The sequence below is a fragment of the Orcinus orca genome, chromosome 4 (assembly GCF_937001465.1).
Source record: "Orcinus orca chromosome 4, mOrcOrc1.1, whole genome shotgun sequence".
In the NCBI taxonomy this organism is placed as follows: Eukaryota; Metazoa; Chordata; class Mammalia; order Artiodactyla; family Delphinidae; genus Orcinus; species Orcinus orca.
The window spans coordinates 121,322,230-121,346,603 of NC_064562.1; the positions used below are offsets into that span (position 1 = coordinate 121,322,230).

The following is a 24,374-nucleotide window of genomic DNA, read 5'->3' on the forward strand; positions in this document are numbered from 1 at the left end:
TGCCTGATAATCACTGAGACCCCTCAGTAGAGCGTAGTGTCACTGAGAGCCCTCAGGTGAACTGAAGCAGTGGTCTGGGACAAGTTGCAGGAGAGAGTTCTACAGTTGTGAATTCTCACCAAGTGGCTTTGCTGGTGAGATTGCATGTGTTAACCACTGTGGCTCTTTACAGTGGCTGTCGGGAAGCAGGTTATCAGGAAAAAATGGGACAGATTTTTCTATATTATGTGCTACTAATGAATCCTATTTTAGTGCTTTTTAGTGGGGTTTATACCACAAAACAATACATGTAGGGCATTTATTTTTGGCAGCTTTCACAAAAAAACGTGGTGATGGTTGCCTATGAAAATTTCCTTACGTGTCAATAGAGAATAGATTCCAGAAACTTTCTGGAAATAATCTTCTCCATGTTTAAAATTGCTTTGATTTAAAATGCAGTTTTGTATAGTTTTAAAATGCAAATTTTAGAATATGGGGCATTGGCTAAAATTTCATGCTAAGAAGTCTTACTTAATGGCTATACATACTGATAACATAAAACTTGCTAAATCTATGTGTGTCAAGGCTGATTTAAGTTAAGTAAGAGAAATGTGACCCAACTTAAGATATTATGAACAAAAATAAACTATACAGAACTGTTGGATGCTTGGTACTAACGTAACTACTTAGAAAACAATGACGTTTGCTATTCTTTATTAGCTTGTTTTACCTCTGTTTAAAATCATTTAATATTTTTTCTTGATAAATTAGATTTTTCAAAATTGGCATTTAAAGAGTATTAAAGAAACGGTATCCTTTTATATTTTTCCCTTCTCATACATAACCCTAGTCATAAACAGTTTTCTTTAATATGTGATCCAGAATTAATTTGCAATTTATACTTTGATTTATTTTCAGCTTTTTGCTTAGATTGTGCCTGATATATTTCATTACTTTTTTTTAAGAAATGTATCAACATCAAGATATGGTGAGTTCTTTTAAAGTTATAAACCTAACCAACATACAAAAAAACCTCTAACAGGCAAATGTAATGTGTACCTTTAAAAGTACAGAGCAATCATTCTGGATCGATAGTTAGATTATTACTTTAATTGAATCAAATTGGACTTAGAATTATTTTCTTCTAATATTACCTAAAAGAAGGCTCCATTCACCTAATTTTAAATTACACAAATAAATACACAAATGGAAAGTTAAAAGTCTTTCCTCTTTAAAGCATATTTTATGCTTTAAAGAGGAAAGACATTAATCCAAAAGAGAAGTCATACAATCATCTCTTCCCTTACCTCTAGGATCTCTAGGTTGGTCGAATGCTGACCATTACTAGTAGTGTTTCAAGTTTCTTCCATTTACTTTCATTAAAATGGGTAATTTATGTATCTTCAAGTGAAATGGCTGAGCTTTCACACTAATTCTTGTTGCTATTGACAACCAAAGCAGCCATGCAAGAAGAAAATGCTGTGGAAGGAAAGAAAAAAAAAACCTTAATATTTCCTCCGCAAAGTTGGAGAGAAAAGGGAACACACAGTATGTAAGAAACAGGTAAGTAAAGATATATCAATTTAAAAACTACCAGACTTGGTTACTAATTTATCAAAAGTTTTAATTTTTTTCAGATATTTTGTCCAACACTCATTTAAATAAAAGGATACTGTCTCTTGGAACCAAAAATTAATATTCTGAAAATGAAAAATTGGATTGGAAGGTACCGTGTCACAAAAGGTCTGAAATACTTTAATTTAGAATTTGAACTATGAAAGAATAGCACAACTTCAATTATTGGTTAATATTTTTGTTACAAGATGTTTTTTAATGACAAAATGGTGACTAAAATATTACTATTTTGAACATGTCCTAGATTTTTTTGTTTGTTTCAGAAAAGCACTGAAAGTTGCATATGTGTAAGTCTCCGGGAATGTAACAAGTTGATAAATACCCAAGTCCAGCCTCCTTACAGAGAAAAGATCTGGAATTTCTTTTTTTGGACATTTGTTTTGCAGCTTTCTACGTCTTAAGGCAGAGAATAGCCAGGATAAGGTGCCAGCTCAAAGGTTAGATGAACATATTTTTTGAAATAATTTTGGCTAATCTATGTCTTGAAAGACATACAGTACTTCTAAATAACTTTACAAAGTTATTAATAAAACTTAACACTAGTTGTGTTTTTGAGTAGCTTTTGGTGGTGGTGGGGAACTATATTCCTTAGAGATGTGTTTCTTCTGTTCATAATTTTATTTCAGTTATTACATTAAACTTTTCCCTTTCAGTTTATAATTCCTTTCTCCTGTTTTATGAATCTAATAAATTGACCTCCATTCTAACCTAAAGGACAGTTTATGTTTTTAATACTTAAAGAAGCAAAAAATAAACATAAAAATTCCACCAAATGAAATTACTAACACCATCCTGTCATTAACCTGAGGGAATTGTATCTCATATTCATTAATTCTCCATGGAAAGAATCAGGTAAGAAATATTTTTATTGTATAAGATATGTAAGATGTTATAATAGCACCTCGTAGTATTCATGCTATTGTTTTGGTGCGTAAAGTGTTTCTTGTTTTAAATATTTTTGGAAGTGAACAGTGTTACCTAACAAATCACCCTTGTGATACTTCTGTGGAAATTTTTGGTGAAATATGTGAAATTCTATTTAACGGAGTTGGGACCAAGAAGACAATGTACTTTAAACTGATAGATGGAAGATACTATGACATGTCAGAGAAAATGTTTTTAAGGGGAGATTTTAATAAAATCACTTGGGAACAAAATTGATAGTTCTAGAAATAAAAGTTAAGAAATTTCTCTGTTCAGGGACACTTAAAAAACCAAAGCATATGTATCTTATATTTACTATCAGCTATAGTATTAACTAGCAGAGCTATGGCAGAGGTTAAGGAGGTCATAACAAAGAGTATAATGTGGGCTTTGTCACCAACAGATGTGGGTTCAGGACCTGTTCCTGTGACTCACCAACTGTGACATACTAGATATTTTACTTAAATCTTCTGAGCCACAATTTCCTAGTCTTTAAACCTACTTGGCAAGATTGTTGCTGGCCATAAGGAGAATGCCTCATGCAGAACAGTTCTTGATAAATGTTTGCTATTATTATTGTATGGTCAATATAAAGAATACAAATGAACTTTGAAACAGTGTTTTATTTTTACTAGGGTCCATGGTGGCATCCATGGCATAGCATATTTTAAAATACATTTTGTTTACCATGCCCATCATTTGGAAAAAACCCATTGGAAGTAGTAGAAGATTTCTCAGATTATTCATGTCTAAAATAAAAACTGTCATTGGATGACCCTCTGTGCTTTTGAACCATTCCTTTTCCACTTCTTTAATAACATCCATTTGCAAATGTCAGAGTGAAGTAGGCTTTGGTTACCAGACCCAAGGAAAAGGAACTGGAAGGATCGAGAATTGAATTGTAGAATTACATGTAGAGTTACTTAGTCATTTATTTGACACACATTTGAGAGTTTACTAGCGGCAAGGAGCTAAGTTAGGGGCTGGCAGAGATACAGAGATTAGTAAAACATGGACTCTTGCTTGGGAGGAGCTGATTTGGTAAGATGGTTGTCTCTTATTCCTTCCAGGATTCTAAAGTAGGCAAGAGTTAAGGATAAAGAGTTGAGGCTGTTTAGAGGAAGAATTACTTCCTGCTGGCGAGGATCAAGGAAGATTTCACAGACTCAGTAGTGTTCAGTTGATTCATTCATTCAATAGCTACATACTGAGGGCGATTACCTGTCTGATCCTGTGCCAGCCACCGCAGATACATTAGTAAGATGAAGCTACAGGCATTTATGTCATTCCCTGTCAATGTTGAAGGCCCACAGATGAAGACAATATTGGATGAGAGGTGTGTTTTGAGATAGGATATTGTGAGAGCACGTCTCAGTGGGCAGTATCCCCACCCAAGAGTGATGGACTGGCGGCCTAGCTAAATCCCGAGGGATAAGTAAGTCAAGTAAAGGGCACCCTGGCCAGACAGAAAAATGCACTGAAACCTCAGAAGCCAGAGTGAGAGGCACATTCCAGGAAATGTAAGAACCTTCATTTGGCATTGGGGTATGTGTTTGAAGGATATCTGATGAGAGATGCTGTGGGAGAGGTAGGAATGGGCTGACTCATGGAAGGCCTTTGATGTCATCTTACATAGAGTAGGGTTTATCCCAAAGTTGCAGAGGGACATTGTACAGATTTTAAGCAGGGGAATTACGTAATCAGATTTATGTTTCATAAGTTATAAGCTGGTGCCAGTGGGTCAGATCTAGCATACAGGTGAATTTGATTTTGCTCGCAGAGAGTGTTAAGATTTTTCGAAATAGTCGCCAGTGTTTCTGAGGGAAAGTGGGTATCAGGCTTCGTTGATAAATCAGTGGCTCTGCGTTGCTGCACGGAATTGGTGGGCTGGAGTTGCTTAGCGTTGCCCCATTTGGAGAAGCATGTACTCCTTTTTATCGTAGGGCTCACTGCTTCAGGCAGATGCCCAGGATCTGTAGGCATTTGGGGTTCTGGGGCCAATTTCTGAACGTTTTGCTGATTGGCAATTAAGAGACAGCCTTTTGAGGCTCGGGACTAGAGGCTGTTACCGTAAACCTGGTGAGAAATTGAGTTTTAAGCGGTATTGGTGGGACCAGAGGGAAGAATAGGGATTGAAAGATAGAAAAAGAAAGGATGGGGAAGCATGCTTTAGGACAGTGCTGGGGAGTGCAGGCTTCATAGACACTTGGCTGCTACCAGACCTGTGTTTTTGAGAAACTTAACCTTCCTGAGCAATAGCTTCTTTTTTGGTAAAATATAGATAAGAGCCCTACCTTACGGGGTTTTTATGAGGATCAAATGAGAAAATGCAAAACACTTAGTTCAGTAACTGGCTCCCATTCATTCACATTCAGGAAAATGGTGGCTGGTGGTGGTGAGGATGGTTGTAAGGAAGATGGACTCCAGGATGATGCCTGCGTTTCTGGTGTGTGATTTGGTGAGCTAGAGAACATGGGAGAAAGTGCAGATGAAGACTTCAGTGTTGGATGTGATATGTGTGAAGTGCTTATGAGACTTTGAAGTGGAGAGATGTGATACGTGGTTGGATTCCAGGGCCTGGAGCTCAGGGGCGCGATGTGAGAAGGGCACAGGCTGTGAATTGATGATCTCTCCACCCCTGTCCTACCCAAACCTTCCTTCCCCTCCGTCACCTTCAGTCAAGATTAATGATCCTCACAACTACCTCCATAGAGGATCAACGTTACACAGTATCAGAAGAAGGTGGGAGAGGTAAAATACTATATTGCCTGTTGGCTGAAATGTTCTCTGAGAGTTTTCAATTCTTGAAAAACTTTCCTTCCAGTTTACCATTTTGGCCTCCAGCCGAAAGAAATGAGTAATTCAATATTTGTTTATATCAAAGGCTGAAAAACATCATACTCTACAAACATTCTATCTTTCCCCTTTTGGTTGGATTTTTCTGTTTCCCATCACTATCACTCCTAAAAGCAAATTTTCAACTAAAAATAAATCATTGTTAGGAATGAATGACTGTACTTATGTTTGAAATTTATATGCTTTCTTAGCTGAACATACTGAGAATCAGCGCTGCCTCCAGGCCTGGCTCAGATGCCACCTCCCCCTTTCTTTCTTCCTGATTTTAGCGGCAGGAAGTCTCTTCTTTCTCTACATTTAGTTATTAACACTGGCACGGGGCCTATCTCATCCTGCCCTACATTGTGCTTACTTGTGGATTTATACCATTTGTTCTGCTAGGCTGTTAGTTCCATGAAGCTGGGGACTGTGTCTTATACATCTTTAGCTTCTGCAGTGCCTAGTCTAGCTCAGTCAGTACTTTGAAGGTATAAGGGACCAGGCACTTCTGTACAAAAGGCCTAAAAAGTGTGAACATGATGTAATCTTAATAAGCAGATTGTAGTTTTAGGAAAGACTGTTTACTGAGAAAATAAATATATTTAATTTGTCTGCCTATCTTACGACCTTATTACATATTAGAGATCTTAACTCTTTTTTTTTTTTTTTTTTTTTTTTTGCGGTATGCGGGCCTCTCACTGTTGTGGCCTCTCCCGTCGCGGAGCACAGGCTGCGGACGTGCAGGCTCAGCGGCCATGGCTCACGGGCCCAGCCGCTCCGCGGCATGTGGGATCCTCCCGGACCGGGGCACGAACCCGTGTCCCCTGCATCGGCAGACGGACTCTCAACCATTGCGCCACCAGGGAAGCCCTAGAGATCTTAACTCTTGATGAAGCTTCTTAAATCTATTTACATGCTTGAAAACACATAAAGTGTAATCTGATTGTGTCATCTACTGCTTATAATCCATTATTGTTCGCCATTATGGATAGAATACTGATTCCTTGAGTACGAGAGTCTTCAGGCTGATGATTGCCTTATTTTAAAAAGGACTGTTTTTTGCAATGTGGACCCAATCCCAGTGGACTGCTCTCTCATTGCCAGACCCTCTGCTGCTTCATGCCTCTCTGGCTTTGCTTATGCTGCTTGTTCTGAATAAGGCCCTTCACCCAGCCACATGGTGAATTCCTACTCACCCTTTAAGATTCAGTTCACATTTCTTCCTGCTGCCTTTCCTGACATTTTTCCTACTCCCTCCTGTCTGCAGAGAAATTCTTCTTCTATATTCTTTTAACACCTTGTACACCTGTCATGTCTGTCTTTGTCAGGAGGCTGTATGAGATTTCAGAGCAGGTACTGTGTATTTAAAGAGCTCAAAGCTAGTGGGGGAGCAGGATAAGAAGAATAACTGTGATAATAAAGCATGATATATGTGTATATATAAATATATGTGTATAAAATTTATGGCAGGGGTATGCATAGAGGTTTAGGAAAGCACTGAGGAGGGCTCCAAACTCAGGAGGGGCAAAAGCAAATACTGTTTAAGCTGGGTATTGAAGTCTGTCTAGATGTTAGTCCATCAGACAAGGGGAAGAATGACATTCCATGTAAAAGCATGCAAGTATTAGAGTATGTTACTTCCTGAGAACTGCCATCAGTTGGTCTGTTTGTGGATATGATTGGAGATGAGGCTGGTGGGACAGACAGGAGTCAAATTATGAAATGTAGGGTTGAATGCCATACTGAGAGTTTGAACCGGTATAAGTGTAACGATAAGTAAACATAGTGAGGACTCAGTGAGTGTAAGGGGGAGAGTGACATGGTGAAATCCCCGGTTTTTTTTTTTTTTAGATGTTGGGGGTAGGAGTTTATTTATTTATTTATTTATTTTTGCTGTGTTGGGTCTGCGTTTCTGTGCGAGGGCTTTCTCTAGTTGTAGCAAGCGGGGGCCACTCTTCATCGTGGTGCGCGGGCCTCTCACTATTGCGGCCTCTCCCTTTGCGGAGCACAGGCTCCAGACGCGCAGGCTTAGTAGTTGTGGCTCACGGGCCTAGCCGCTCCGTGGCACGCGGGACCCTCCCAGACCAGGGCTCGAACCCGTGTCCCCTGCACTAGCAGGCAGACTCCCAACCACTGCGCCACCAGGGAAGCCCCACCCCCAGTTCTTAATACAGTTTCTTAGACACTGTAGCTATTCCTCTTTGTCATTCTTATAATTCTCATTATAGATAACATTTTATTGAGCTCTTACTATGAGATGGGTACTGTTCTAAGTACTTTCTTTGGATTTTCTCATTTAATCATCCCAGTAAACCTATGGGTAAATTCTATATGCACCATGTTGCTTTACTATTTTGTAAGTAAAAAATGGCAGTGCTGACAACTTCCCCTGGTTCAACCTATGATCTTCATTTTAGATCAGAGAGAAGCTGGGTAATCTGCATGGGTCACTCATTTCCCAAGTGGTAGAGCTGGGACCCAGCAGTCTAACTCCAGCACGTGTGCCTTACCCTCTTCTCTAGAGTACACTAAGTGAGCAACAGCTCACATGTTAAGAAATATTTGTCAAAGTATACATATTATCTACTCATGTTTATAATTTTTTTCCCATTTTTATGTTTGAAAATTTCAAATCCACAGAGGAATTGAAAGTATAGCAACAGTAAATAGCCATATACTCTTCATGTACAGTTGTTAACATATTACATATTTGCATGTATGCACACTCTTCTCTCTCTCTCTCTCTATATATATATATACACACACACACATATACATACTCACACATATACACATATTAGTGAGCCATTGGAAAGTAACTTACGACATAATGGCTCTTTGTACCTATATCCTTCAGCATGCATACCATTGTCACACTTAAGACATTTAGCATAGGTACAATAATATTATGTAACAAACAGTCCATAATTAGATTTCCCAGATTATCTCCAGATGATTTTTATGGTTTTTTTCTGAGCCAGGTCCAATCAAGGATTATATATTTCATTTAGTTGACATTCCTCTTTGGTCTTCTTTAATTTAGAAGAGTTCTAGATCTACTATTTTTTTCCTTCTTGACAATAACATTTTTCAAGAGTCCAGGTCAACTGCTTGGTAGAATATTGCACAATCTAAATTTGTCTAAGGTTTCCTCATTATTAGATACTAGTTAAACCTTTTTTGCAAGAATATTACTAGGTGATCATATATTATAACATTCCCATTGCACATAATGTCAGTTTGTTCTATTACTGGTGGTGCTAAGTTTGATCACTAGATTAAGGTTCTGACTACCAGATTTTTCCACTGAAAGGCACCTTCTTCTCTTTGTAATTAGTAAGTAATTTATGGGGTGATACATTGAAACTGTTTGAATATCCTGTTCCCCAACAAACTTTTGGATAATTTTTGCTCAAATTATTTAATGGTGGTTATAAAGTTGTTTTTTTCAGATTCTGTCATTCCTTCTGCATGTTCACTGGCATTCTGTAAAGAGGAGCTCTGTTCTCTTCTTTTTTAGAATCACTTTGGACCCGTGGATTCTTTTATTATTCAATTGTTATTAATTACTATTCTTATTCTTCTTGGTGCTCAAATTATCCCAAATTTGGCCAGTGGGAACCCTTCCAAGCAGCTCCTGTGTCCTTTTCACTTGTTTCCATCATTCTTTCAATATGTCCTTGCTTTTTGTCACAGCAAAACATTTCAGCCTCTCTGCCCCAGCCCTGATTCCTTTTATTGTGGGACAGTATTTAGAAACAAAGATCTGGAGACTTCCCTAGTGGTCCAGTGGTTGAGACTTCGCCTTCCAATGCGGGGGTCTGGGTTCGATCCCTGGTCGGGGAGCTGGGATCCCACATGCCTTGCGGCCAGAAAACCAAAACATAAAGAACAGAGCCAGTATTGTAACAAATTCAATGAAGACTTTAAAAATGGTCCAGGTCAAAAAAAAAAATCTTGACAAAAAAAAGAAACAAAGATCTGGGTGTTATGTGTGCTCATTGCTACTGTTACCCTACTTAAAAAAACAAAAACAAAAATCTACTTCCCACTTCCTGATAAGTAATAACACTTTCTGATGTGTTCTTAAAGTCTCATTTGGCATTAATCTAAATTCCACTCTTGTACCACAATGAAAACAGAAAGAAAAGTTAAAATTTCAAGTAAACCAAAAATGACAATACTTTTCAGAAGATAATTCTTAAGTGGAAATGGATACTGTTTAATTATGGTGAATAAAAGTTAGTTTGAGATTCAAAGATGCAGATGCAGGCACTTATTTTCTTTGGTCTACTTCAGGAATTAAAAGTTAAATAGAGATTAAATAGGTACTTGAGAAATTTGAATTGGATTTTCCCAAAGACAAAAATAAAATAAGGTAGCCAGACAGCTCTTGGGATATAACATTATATAGAGCAGAAATCCTTATTTATTTTAACATCATACTCTAAATTATTAATCAATTGGTTGACTCAATATTTGACTGTAGTTTATGATTAGTTTAAATTCTTAATAAAAATAATGTTACTTAAAATATGAGAACAAAAATAATCATAGTTGTAGTAATATATCAGAAGAGATAACAATTCTGTACTTCATTAATGATTCAAAATCTGGGTTCTGCACAAAACAAGCAGTAGAGCAAAGAGATTATTTTATGTTGAAACATTCTGGCAGGGTTACTTTAATTTTCTTAACTTACAGATTGTATTCTTAACTGCAACTTTTCCTTCCTAGAAATGTAACCTAAATACCTTTATGCCTTTAATTACCTTTGATATTCTCTATCCCTCTCATCCTTTCCTGTTTAATATTACTATGATCTCACTCTCTTCCAAATCCACTCAAAAAGCTGGGTTTCTGGCCTTTTTCTGACTTCCAGAAGTATTAGTTGATTCTCCATGGAACTGGGATAAGAAATTTTTACTGAAATCAGGCAAGTCACTTAACTTTCTGTGCTTTTGCTTGTCTGCTGGTAGAATGAGGATAATGTCTGTCTCTCTCCTGCCTTATATGGATACTGTGAGGGTAAATTTAATCAGTCATATAAAGTGGTTTTGCGTTCTGTATTCATGAGATCGTTTAACAGTATTTTATAGTGGTAACAATCAGAGGCCCTTTTATTTCAGTATTTACTACAGAGGGAATTTAGATTTGAAAATAGGATATTCAACACTAGAATACAGGATATTAGGAAGGCTGGAGGGTTGTTTTCCTCTGGAGATCTTGGAATCTGTAGGATTCTTCCCTCTGGATTTGTTATACCTATGATATAGGGAAGCTTGAGGTCCTTTCCAGTGGAGCCCTATAAAAATTCTTCCTCCATTCCTTCCAGGTCCCGTTAACATAGCAATATAGCAATGACTTGTTTAATGCCTCTTTCAGCTACTCTTTCTCTCCCAAGGCCAACTTGCATACTTTATGTCACCTGTTTCTAAGTTACAGACTCTGGAGGACAAGGTTCTTTTTTCTGCTTTTAGTGTTCCATGTCTGAATAGCAACATGTTGTAGATTGCAAAAATTACAAATGATTCTTAGGATTCGAAAGACAATCTTATTTACATTAAGAAAATCATTTTCGGGCTTCCCTGGTGGCACAGTGGTTAAGAATCCGCCTGCCAATGCAGAGGACACGGGTTTGAGCCCTGGTCCGGGAAGATCTCACACGCCGCAGAGCAACTAAGCCCATGCACCACAAATACTGAGCCTGAGCTCTAGAGCCCATGAGCCACAGTTACTGAGCCCGTGTGCCACAACTACTGAAGCCCGCGCGCCTAGAGCCCACGCACTGCAACGAAGAGTAGCCTCCGCTTACCACAGCTAGAGAAAGCCCACAAGCCCAACACAACCAAAAATAAAAATAAATTTAAAAAAAAAAGAAAGAAAAAAAAACATTTTCAAGTTACAACAACACCTGAGGTTGAGTTGGCTTTTCCCTTGTCACTTTCCAGAGCCACCACCTGCTTGGGCAACTCAACATGTCCTTATTTTTTTTACAAATGTGGGCACTTGACTCCCAAGTGTGATTAGATTACCTAAGAAATATTATATAGAACTGATGTGGGAGTTTAATTTTCCCCCGACTTATTTGATAACATTGTCCAACTCAGTGTCAGAAAACATTGTCCAACTCTCAGAACCCCAGTTACATCAGTTAGGATGAATTTTTAAGAGTAAAGTCTTAGATTGCAGTCAAACAGAAGAGGCTTGGAACATGTGACATTAAAGAGCTATGTTTGCTTTGCCAGTTGAGACATGTTTCTTTTTCTAGTTAAAGTAATGACTTAGGGGTTATTTTAAGGGCACTTTGGAGATCGTGTTGCAGGAATGTTAGAGAGTGAATTTTGAGTGTGATTTGCCCATTTGACCTTAATTCCAGCATCTGATTTTGGGGGAAAAAGAATCTGTCATTAATTGACTACCTGTGATCCTCACCTGAATTTTATTTCTTGAGCTGCCAAACCATATGTGGATGCTAGTGGCCAGTGGACCAAATGCGGCCCAGCTTCTTGTCACTGATCCATGTGAAGGTCAGAGAAACAATGCTGACTTTTGTGATTAAACTATAGCGACAACAGACACATTCTTTCCTACAAATCAGTGTCTCATCTATTTTTGATGTTTTGAGAAGATCATTCTAAAATAGACTACTAAAGATAGTCCACTTATTTTATTTCTTTCCTGACCTATTCACAGCAGATTGTGAAGGTTGGTGTGTGCTGGCCACTAAGAACTCACATTACAGTGAAGTGGGTTGTCAAAATGTGGGTCTGAAAATGAAGTTGGGAATCATTTTCCTCTAGTCTCAAGGTGGCTAAGTATTTTCTAATCTAATTTTTAGATGTAGAAATGAAATTCTTTAGATACTTCTAAAGTATATGATATTATAGGTATAAGATAACTTTGACAAATTTTATTTCTTTACTAAGATTTAATCATAACATTTCTGTCCTGTGTATCCAAAGAAAGCATTTGTTGGCTTGATGGTAAACACAGATTAAGTCCAGATTCCTCAGCCTTGTGCTCAAGGATAGTTAGGAATTGTAATTGTAACTGTATTGTAATTGTGTTCGGCTACAAGTAACACTGACACAAAGACCAGTGTCCTAAATTACTTGGATGGCCATTTAGGGTTAATATTATGACTTCCAGCTTTGCCTCTTTTCCATTTCAAGAGTCACCTCATGATCACAAAGTAGCTGCTGTAGTTCAGCCATGACTTCCATGTTCCAGGCAAGAAGACAGGAGCTACCTGTCAGCCACCTTTTTTTTTAAACATCTTTATTAGAGTATAATTGCTTTACAATAGTGTGTTAGTTTCTGCTTTATAACATAGTGAATCAGCTATACATTTACATATATCCCCATATCTCCTCCCTCTTGCGTCTCTTTCCCACCCTTCCTATCCCACCCCTCTAGGAGGTCACAAAGCACCGAGCTGATTTCCCTGTGCTATGCAGCTGCTTCCCACTTGCTATCTGTTTTACATTTGGTAGTGTATGTAAGTCCATGCCACTCTCTCACTTCGTCCCAGCTTACCCTTCCCCCTCCCCATGTCCTCAAGTCCATTCTCTACGTCTGCGTCTTTATTCCTGTCCTGCCCCTAAGTTCTCCATAACCAATTTTTTTCTTTTTAGATTCCATATATATGTGTTAGCATATGGTATTTGTTTTTCTCTTTCCAACTTACTTCACTCTGTATGACAGACTCACCTTTTTAAGTAGCTTTTAAGTTCCAAAAGCCCCACCCAATAACTTCTGATTACATACAATTGACCAGAATTTAGTCTCTTGGCTACCCAAATATGTCAGGGAGGATAGGGAATGTAATTTTCCATTGCTGACTCATTATCCCCTCCAGAAAAAAAAAAAAAAGCCATTCTGTTTTCAAGAAGAAGGAGAAAATAGTACTAGTAAGCACCCAGCAGTTTCTGCCACCAGTGCTTTTTAAGACCTGCCTTAGCCCTGTCTTTTGCTGCCATCCACTGTTCTAAGCACTTTGTACTGTAGCTCCACCAGAGCCGTGGTGCTCCCTGAGAACTCCCTTCATTGTCCTTCCCCATCCTTTGCTCATAGTTTGAAAGGCTTTGTCTCCCATCCCAACTATCTCTGCCTCTTACCTCTAAGGCGTTGCTCAGATCACATTTCCTTTTTTTTTTTTAACATCTTTATTGGAGTATAATTGCTTTACAGTGGTGTGTTAGTTTCTGCTTTATAACAAAGTGAATCAGTTATACATATACATATATCCTCATATCTCTTCCCTCTTGCGTCTCCCTCCCTCCCACCCTCCCTATCCCACCCCTCTAGGTGGTCACAAACCACCGAGCTGATCTCCCTGTGCTATGCGGCTGCTTCCCACTAGCTGTCTATTTTACATTTGGTAGTGTATATAAGTCCATGCCACTCTCTCACTTTGTCACAGCCTACCCTTCCCCCTCCCCATATCTTTAAGTCCATTCTCTAGTAGGTCTGTGTCTTTATTCCCATCTTACCCCTAGGTTCTTCATGACCTTTTTTTTTTTTCTTAGATTCCATATGTATGTGTTAGCATACGGTATTTGTTTTTCTCTTTCTGACTTACTTCACTCTGTATGACAGACTCTAGGTCCATCCACCTCACTATAAATAACTCAATTTCGTTTCTTTTTATAGCTGAGGAATATTCCGTTGTATATATGAGCCACATCTTCTTTATCCATTCATCTGTCGACGGACACTTAGGTTGCTTCCATGTCCTGACTATTGTAAATAGAGCTGCAATGAACATTTTGGTACATGACTCTTTTTGACTTCAGTCACAGTTATGATCTGCCCCTCCCCCCATCTTTTATCTCATCTCTCTATCATAGCCCTTGTTAGCTTTCAGCCAGTGTATTAAAGTTTCACAGTTAATTTTCAAATCCTCTGTGATTCCTTCATCACCCTCACTTGCCTAGCAGAATAATTGCGTGTATTAAATATTCAGTTCATGTTTATTGGACTGAACATCACATTGCAGACCTAATGCCAGCAAGATAATAGGAGATAGTCTTTTGTGCAACCGTTTTCAAAGGGTGTTCTTTTTGTAAGAGGAAAAAAAATTGGTTACATCAGCATTGTGAGTATCCTATTCCATTTAATACCTGTTGGCTAATATATAGGTCGTTGGTTACTTCAGTGAATAGTCTGTTGGGTAGACGTGCAAACAGCAGTTTGTTTGAAAATACTGGCTCCCTAAACATGTAAGAAACATTAACAGCCTGGGTCTCTTGGAATGAGGGCATTTGATGTGCCCCAGATTGGGGCACTCCACTGAGAACAAACAATGAGAAAGGGAGGGTGACAATAAAAACCTTTGTTCCTGAAGAGCACCTGAAAGTACTATAAGTGGATGCTCTTCAAGCTGGTCAGTGGGTCAAAAGGCAACACAGCCTGAGCGCCTCACATTTGTTTCATAAATAAACTTTTTCATGATTTTTAGTGGTACTTTCTAAACTTCTTTTTCATGTTTTTGAGATATTTTCAAATTCCAATTATTTGGGGAGGTTATTACCTAGACTTGCATTTAATTATTTTGAGGTGTTTACTTTTTCTTTTTTAATAATTTATTTTATTCAAGTGTAGTTGATATACTACTTTTTCTTTTTAAATATGGCCCTTTGGATGCCTCTGTGATAACTTGATTCATTCAGGTTGTATTCATATATAATTGTTAGAATTTATGCAACATCTTTTTTTAAGATTAAAGAAATTTCTTTCTAACTTGCATTTCTTGGTGATTGGGCCTGGAAATTACATAAAAGGTGGTTTATTTCTGGGACTTGCTTTTAAAACTGCGTATAAACCATCTACCAGGTATATAACTGACTGAAGCATAATACTGGAAGGCCTTCCTAGGTAGTGCATTTCTTCTCACAGATCTGAACAGAATTGTTTCCTGTTGAATGTCATGCCGTATCTAAAATCAGATTTTTATGAATTTCCCCATTGCATTTCTCTACCATTTATACTCTGCTCACCCTTTCTCTCTGCAAACTTTTGCATTAAATACCTACCGAGCAGCAGTAAGGATTAATCATGGTACAGGGTCCAGTTGGGGTGACAAATATACAGGTAGGAAAGGCCTGAAAGTAAGACTGGCAAATAAAGCCTGTGGAGTGCCAGGCGAGGGAAGGGTTGGTGAGAGTTGAATGAGGAAATGTAGAAAACACCAAAAATAACATGCACATCAGCTTCACAGGAGTGTTAGAGTTTTGAAGGGAATGTTTGAGAATTGTCCGAAAATGGGAGCATCTCCCAGAATGGAGAAGAGCATGGGCTAATGTGAGAGGGACTGGAGAACACAGGGTCACTGTTGACCCCACTCCACCTGGTCCTCAAGACCTGTCTGCTCTTCACTCAGGGGTTACTGAAGCCCATCCCTTCCTGTCCCAAGAACAAATCATGCCTTCTGCATGTCAGTTAGACTCCAGTCTATCCCACGTATCATCACCATGCTCACGTTCCCAGAGTTTTTATTTTATCAGGTAATCCTCCTGATGATGATGAAGTTTTCATTTATAGATAAAGTATATAATCCTCAATCTGAAATTTAGGGAACATCATCGTCTGGTACCGCTCACCTATGATTGCCCACCTCTTACTCTTCCCCCAGCATTTGCCCATCTCTTTAGCTTGACAGGCCTCCCCAGTGTTCTCTAAATAAATGATGGCCTGTTTGGCTCTACAGTTCTCTATGCCTTGGGTGGTCCGCTCTCTTCTCTGTCTCCCCTGGCTTCAAGATCCAACTCAAGATCTCTCCTTCGAGGTTTTCTGTGCAACTCTGTATGGATATGCTTGTGTGATGATTTCTTCCCGAATTTCATATGTGCCACCAATTTTGCTCATACATAAATATTGCCTTGAATTTAAAACATGATTGTTTTGTCTCTTCGTCTAGATTGTAAGCTCTATGAGACCAATGACCACACTATACAATTATTTTTCATCTATTTTAGTATCTGGTGTAGCACGATATGTATATTTGGTATAGAGTGATTTCTCAATCTGGCACCATCACGTTTTGGGCTGGATAATTTGTTTCTGTCAGGGGTTATCTGAGCATTGTAGGATGTTTAGCAGCATCCCAGTATTCTACCCACTAGATGCCAGTAGCACCCTCTTCCCAGCGTGACAATAAAAAATGTCTCCATTTGTGCTAAATGCCCCATACACAGCAAAAATACCCCCTGCTGAGAATCGCGGTATAAACGGAATAAATTCTAACCAGTATCTTGGTAGGAATTGGAGACTGTGAAAAGATTTGAGTGATGATGATTTATAGCATTTTGGGGTCTTGAAGGAAGACAGACTCAGTTGATGGAAGACAGGAAATGTAAAATAGAACTTTCTATTTTCTGTGATAGGCTGTAGGAAGTGTATTATAGATTGATGAGCAATTACGATGCAACTTAAGGTTAAGAATGGGCAAAATGACAGAAGTATTCTTAAGTTGAGGTTTCAAAAATATTTAGTTTTAGTTTTTAATTCATTTTGAACCATTTTATTCTTGGAAATACCATTTCCAATAAAATATTATTTAATGGGAAATTTATTTGGAGTTCATACTTAACTGGTATCTTTGGATTAAGAAGTATGTTTTGAAGCATATTTGAGAAAATGATTTTGAAAGTATGGGTGCAGGTTATTATAAAGGGATAACTATTGACAAACATCAGTTGTGTTTATGCATAGTTTTCCAATTTTTCTTCTATTTGGCTATTTGAGTATTGTCCTCAAGTTTAGCAAAATTTTCAGCCCCAAGTAATACACCACACACACACACACACACACACACACACACACACACACACACAACACATGTGTGTGAGTCTGTAGTCTAGACAATGTTTACTGCTCCAGTACACAATGATATTGTATATTTCTATTACTCTATTGTAAGTTCTTAGTTTTTTCTTTTATTATAAAACTAGTACATGACGTAGATTCTACTTGGTTGACATGCTCCTGACCTAGAAATAATGCATGATATCCTTTTTTCACAGCTGTGTGCCAGCCACAGTGCAAACACGGTGAATGCATCGGACCAAACAAGTGCAAGTGTCATCCTGGATATGCCGGCAAAACCTGCAATCAAGGTAGGGAAACTGTGTGACACAAGTAAACAGTCACAAGCCCTCTCTACTCCTGCCTCATATAAAAATTTAAGTTCTCATGCAAACCACTTTTCTATAACTGTTGTCACCAAATATATGAGATGCCATTTTGCTGAAAGACAAAAATATAATAAGGGTAAATCTTTTAAAATCTGTTTAATCAGAGTGCAATTAAAATAATTTTATACTTTTATTCACTATTAATAATGAAAATGGATTTTGAAAAAGAGAATTGCAGCATCAGTAACCTTAGAAGCCTTACATTCTGCTTCTCCTTGTTCTTCCACTAACTAGTTGGGAAGCTTTGGCAAATTGATAGCCTCCTTGGATCTCTGTTAGATGAAAACACTTTAATACTCAGAGTCAGGTAGGAGGTTTGGCTTGAAATTTTGAGGTCCCTTCCAACTCTGAGCTCTTTGATCTTTGTGATTAAATTCCTTTCAACTGTTGACCAGTTTGTAATGTTCCTCTGAGAAGGATTTTGATTAACTTAGCAAGTTATTTTTAATTGGCGTCAGATGCTTATAAAAGCAAATCATTATTTAGCCCTCACAGTGCTTGGGTATTTTACATATATTATCTATTTTCATCACTACAATAGCATTAGGAGGTAGAGTGTTATTTATTATAATAAGCTATAAATAATATTTCATTTTTCATTTGAAGAGACATCAGGGATATTCAGTGTCTTGTCCAAGTTCACAAAAGTAGTTGGTAAAAGATCTGCTGTGTCAACTTAGAGCAATTGTCTGTATAACTCCTGTTCTTTCTACCAGTGTAGTTTTGGATGAAGAAAACGTCATTGGAAATGTGATCCTCTGACGCATGCTGCATTACAAGGCTGACAAGACTTGTCTTTTTCATTAATTTCAACCAAAAACTTTCTACCATTAGGTGTTAAAAAGAAAAATACAGAAATAAAGAAAAGATAGGGTTAGATTTCACTAGAAAGATGCAAGGAAAGAAGAGTAAAATTTTTCACTTATTCCTTAAAGTAATATTCCCTAGCATTTTAAATTTTTATTTATTTATTTGGCTGCGTTGGGTCTTCGTTGCTGTGTGCGGCTTTCTCTAGTTGCAGCGAGCATGGGCTACTCTTTGTTGTGGTGCGCGGGCTTCTCATTGCAGTGGCTTCTCTTGTTGTGGAGCACGGGTTCTACGGCACGTGCGCTTCAGTAGTTGTGGCTCATGGGGTTAGTTGCTCCGTGGCATGTGGGATCTTCCCGGACCAGGCATCGAACCTGTGTCCCCTGCATTGGCAGGCGGATTCTTAACTACTGCACCACCAGGGAAGTCCTTTTCCTAGCATTTTAAATGTCAAATGAAAGAGTTATGTAGGGTCTAACTGTCCCATAGATACATAGTTGGCCTCACCTGATACAGAAATAATCTTGTTGAAATACTCTTATTCTTCAGTATCTGATACTCCTTTAAGTGTGTCATGTAAACTCATGATTTATAGACATAGTTTTCACAAGAATTAGGAACACTGAAATTTGAAAGTATATGTAATTGTTCCTGACCCAGATGAAATCCATGTTAGTAAAATGTGACGTGTCCAATGGTAGGACAAGCTGTTTATTCTAAAGTGTGTTCTTTAGTATCAGCTACTTGACTGATAGCTGATATTTTCCAAAGTTTCTTTTCTAATAACATATTTTTTAACTTGGAATTTACCTAACATACGTGGGTAGTATTTTCAAAATAAGTGGGGTTCTTATTATCTCAGTTCACTCTTTTAAAAACCCATTTGATTTTTCCTCTCCAGTGTAAGTTCTCAAGTAGCAGCATGTTCAGTTCTGATTATTGAGTTGTCAGTGTTCATCTGAGAGTGCCAGCATGCTTCTTTTTTTTAAGTGCTGAATGTAAACCATCAAAGGTTCCCTTAATATGTCAACACCATAAAACTTTGTTGTCCTGGTGCCAGGAATGTATACATAGAAGACTTATTAAAAGCAGCCACTGTTGAGATTGCAGAGAAATTCAGTTACATTTATTTGCAGGAACTACCTCAACTTTAATGTGCTTCAGACACTAAAACTATCATTGGAACATGGATCCATCTCTGGGTATCTCTTATTTTCAGAAAACCAGTTTGCCATGTACTTTACCCTGCAATACATACCCATTTCTCTTAAGAAAAATATAATATACTGAGTTGAAATCTTGCCTCCCAAAACTAAATATAGTTAGGGGGAGGAGGATTTTATTAGTGGCAAAATGGGATTTGACACCTGTAAAAATAGTGCTGCCACTGAAGATGTAATTTCAGGTTCAGTCTTGAATATAAAATTCCAGTCCATATTAAACCTATGTGTTTTAATCATCTCTTTCTTTTCCTTCCTTACCATAAAAGCAATTGTGGCAAGTTCTTGATGGGAAGGTTTATGTTCTTTGAGAGCAGGAACCCTTTGTGGGGTCCCTCTGATTTCTAGGTTCCCGAAAACTTTTATCAAAATGATTTGCAGATGATAAGTGCACATTAAATATTTGCTTAGTGACTGTTTCATATAATGGCTTTTGGTCCTGAACACTATAGGAATGGGAAAGAATTCCATGGAGTTGTCTGGTATAGCTCCTTAGTCTCTGAATCGTGGACTATCTGTCAGAGTGAGAGAGGCAGCCAGGAGTGAGCCAGGTAAGTGGGAGAGCTGTCCAGAGACCCCCAGAAACGTTATTAGAGCAAATTGTCTGTATCTGCTATATAACAAATTAACTTAGACAGTTTTTTATTCAGACCATACATTTTAATAAAATGGAAAACATGCCTCAGAGATATGGGAAGTCAAATATGTTTCTTTTTTTTTTTTTTTAAGCACAGAGGTTTTGGCGGCGGTGTTGTTTGTTTGTTTTGGTTTTTTTTGTTTGTTTGTTATTTTTTGGCAGGGCCACGAGGCATATGGGATCTTAGTTCCCCGTCTAGGGATCAAACCTGTGCCCCCTGCAGTGGAAGCGTGGAGTCTTAACCAATGGACAGTCAGGGAAGTCCCTAGTTTCTTTTTTCTTGAGGAGAGAAATGTTAAGAAGAGGTATACTTGAAATAGTTAATTTCCACAGAACTGGAAATTAACATTTGATTAAAAGTAGGTTTTGGTATAAGGCAAAAATTATATCCGCTAAAAATTGTGTTGCGAGCTGTGTGCTTTAGGAACTCACCCCCTGGGAACTTGCTTGGATGAGTGAACAGCTTGAGCAGATGAGTGCTTTCAGAGCTGCCTGGGGAGCAGCAGGCATAGCAGGGCAGGCCCACTGTGGAACGGGCTTAAGTTAGCAGACTTGTTACAAGATTAGTGTGAATCTGCTGATGGTGACTTTTGCTTGCCTCTGAGTTATTCTCCGGATTTGCCATAGCCAGATCATGTATCAAATCATGGCCTTGGACTGACCATATTCTGTAAGGCACAAGGTACCTTTCGTGGTAGATGAAATTCTAACCTGAACCCTGGCAAGATTTGGTTTTTCCCACCTTACTTTCTCTGGTAATTTTTTTTAAAATAAATTTATTTATTTTATTTATTTTTATTTTTGGCTGCTTTGGGCCTTCGTTGCTGTACGCGGGCTTTCCCTGGTTGCGGCAAGCCGGGGCTACTCTTCATTGCGGTGCTCAGGCTTCTCATTTCAGTGGCTTCTCTTATTGCGGAGCACGGGCTTTAGGGGCGTGGGCTTCAGTAGTTGTGGCTCGTGAGCTCTAGAGCACAGGCTCAGTAGTTGTGGTGCACAGGCTTAGTTGCTCCGCGGCATGTCGGATCTTCCCAGGCCAGGGCTCAAACCCATGTCCTCTGCACTGGCAGGCAGATTCTTAACCACTGAGCCACCAGGGAAGCCCTCTGGTAATTTTAATTCATTCAGATTTCCCCCCTCCTTGAGTCTCTGTACCCATACAAATCTCCTCAGCTAAAAAGGGATACTATTATAGATAATAATCTTTTTCATAACTTTCCCATTAGAGAATAATTTGGGGTATGTAATATACCATATCATTGCATATTTTCAGGAATGAAAGATGTTCTTTTGAATTTACAGCATGCTTTATAATAATTTCAGAAGAAATAATTTATAAATATCAATTATTAATGTTTTGACATGGTTTATGTTTCACGTGTTGAATTCCTTACCCCAAGGAAAGAATCGGTATCTTATAGCACAGAACCAGACGGTAAACTTTGGTGAGCTAGTTAAGCCTCAGTTGATTGCTTTCCTTAGCACAATAGTCGAAGTGCTTTAACCCTAATATTAAGGGAGTTTCTTAAGGCCTTAGTGTTTGAATGATATGTGGTTTCAACCCCAGGAACCAATGTTCATTTAATTTGGAAGTTTACTGGCTGTTAATAATACGAAGTCTTGAAACAGGATGGGATTACCTCTTTGACTCTACTTTGGGTCTCACCCATCTTATAATATTTTGGTTGGGTAATAATGGCCACAGTTACCATTTTTTGCAGAAAGCATCTTATGTATATTCTTCTCTTTTTTTTCCAGCTCCAGATATCTCAGTCCTATCCGTCTTTGCATGGGGTGTCTTATGTATATTCTAATTAAATGTGACCTAAATGTGACATAGTTCTTACACTTGAATTAAAACATCCATGATCTATTGTGTTATTTATTTAAATGAGATCTTTACGCAAATCATAAATTTATGCATAATTCTGGAGTGTTTTAAACTATTGGACAACACAATAAGATAGGAAAAGATTTTAAATTGGTCCTATAAGACCTAGGTGTACCTAAACAGAGCAGGTTGATAATAATCCATTTTTACATAATCTGTTGTTCTGAGTTTTCTGTCTGTGTTGATGACTAAAATCATCTTTTGAAAAAGGACCATCTCCTTTCTGGTGCTTAAAAAAATCGATATGAGGATGTACGTGGATGTTAACTTATAATGTTTGTGTGTTCTTGGGACACAAAATAGCAGTGATAAATTTTAAGGAACAGAAATTAAAATTAAAAAAGAGAAACCAGAAGAACTAGAAACTAATTTTTGTAAAGTATCTAAAGCATTCTTTTTGAACTCCACCAACTTTATGTAATTGTTTAATATACACTTATAAAGATTTTTAGGGCTAAAAATGACATCAGTTCAAAGTTGACTCTTATTACCTTCTTCCTGGTGTGAAGACGAACACTTGTACCCAACTCCTCTTGACCAAGGCAGTGAACAGCCTCTTTCACAACCCCTGGATCATCAAGCCACAAGTTTACCTTCAAGGGGTGAGCGTGCATTATCTCAGGTGGTCTGCTCCTCCCACCTGCACGGCTTCCTGCAGTGCTGTCACTTCTTGCCAATGTTCTGAAGACTCACCCCCGGAGTACCTAGTCCTCCACATTCCTGAGCATGTGAAGCAAGTAGCAGGAATTGGTGCTGATTCTCTGTGCTCTACAGCGCCTGGAGCCTCCACTGTCCTTTCCCTGCCTCAAGTATCCGTTGCTTTTCTTCTTCTTCTCTGGGTTTCAAAATGTTTTCTAAAAAATCAGATAACAAAATAACTTTTGTTTTCCTGTGTAGGTGAAGTCAGGAATTCCAAAGCACCTGAGATTGGGGTTTTGATGACTTTCGCTAAATAGATTTTAGAAGCGCTCAAGTCCTCTTCCCCATGACCACATTTGGGGTGTAGAGTTTTTAGGTCACTTGGAAATCAAACCATACATTAGCTTCCTTCTTTTGGTGAACATTTTGTGATACTAGAAAGCCTGAGTTCTGGTTCTAGCACGGCGCTGAAGTAGCTCAATGATTGAGAGCAAGTCTTAGCAAAACAGTTCGTAATATAAGGAGAGTAACCCCTGCTCTCTTCACCTACAGGACTGGTGTGACAATAGAAACACCAAAAGTATTAATGTCATTAGGCTGGAAGATTTTGTAGAAAAATTAGGTGGCAGTATGACTCTACAGTATTTCTAAAAGACTTTATTCCTCACTCACTCATACATTTAGGAACTTAGAATGACTGAATTAAACTCATTTAAATTATCAATTACTGTTTCTGCTCATAGGGAGCTTGATGCATTTGGATCAAGAAATTAGGGCAATGGGATGAATTTCAGAATCATTGAAAATTTATTTTTTTTCTTTTAAAAAAATTTTTTATTGAAGTATATAATTAAAAATTTAAAGAGTAAAAGTTATGGCAGTTGACATATTGAGATCTGTTTGCCTGTGACCTCCACTTGAGTCAGATAAAATGTAAAAGCTTAGACTTCTGAGACATTGCACAGTTTAAGCCGCAAAGGGAAAAAAAATGGTCTAAATTACATTAAATGAATGAAAGATTATTTTCCTTAAAAATCCATTGGGTTATCATATCAATTAATCTCTTCCAGATTTTCAAGCACTTTTCAGTGTCTGCATGCTAATAAAATTTCTGATTCTTTTTTCTTCCTGAAGTGTAATTATAATGCTGCGCAGCTTGCATTTTTTGTTCTGAACCAGCCCCTTCCCCTTCTCTCCCAACCCAAGCTCCTGAATTCACCAACTTGCTAAAATATACTCCTGACTGGAATAGATGCTCTTTAAGAATTGTATATACAACAATTTAAGCATTTGAATATAAGTGGTTTAATTGTAAAGTCTGTCCTTGATGTAAGATAGGTACATGATAGAATTCATTAGTTTTGTTTGTTTGTTTGTTTGCGGTACACAGGCCTCTCACTGTTGTGGCCTCTCCCGTTGCGGAGCACAGGCTCCGGACGCGCAGGCTCAGCGGCCATGGCTCATGGGCACAGCCGCTCCGCGGCGTGTGGGATCCTCCCGGACCAGGGCATGAACCTGTGTCCCCTGCATCGGCAGGTGGACTCTCAACCACTGCGCCACCAGGGAAGGCCGAATTCATTAGTTTTTTATCATAGATTTTCCTTATAGGGTAT

General features: G+C 38.2%; 1 protein-coding gene across 4 annotated transcripts in view; it reads left to right on the forward strand.

Annotated features, from left to right (window-relative positions):
* Positions 1-24,374, forward strand: part of NPNT (nephronectin) — a 76,164-nt gene that overhangs the window by 14,595 nt on the left and 37,195 nt on the right. Inside the window, exons 3-5 of one of the 4 annotated variants that reach the window (XM_033427807.2) lie at positions 2,001-2,051; positions 17,400-17,492; positions 22,632-22,724. In XM_033427807.2, the coding sequence (XP_033283698.1) occupies positions 2,001-2,051; positions 17,400-17,492; positions 22,632-22,724 (237 nt within the window). The remainder of the gene's footprint in view (positions 1-2,000; positions 2,052-17,399; positions 17,493-22,631; positions 22,725-24,374) is intronic. The other 3 variants (XM_004269607.3, XM_004269608.3, XM_004269610.3) reach the window with 3 other exon arrangements.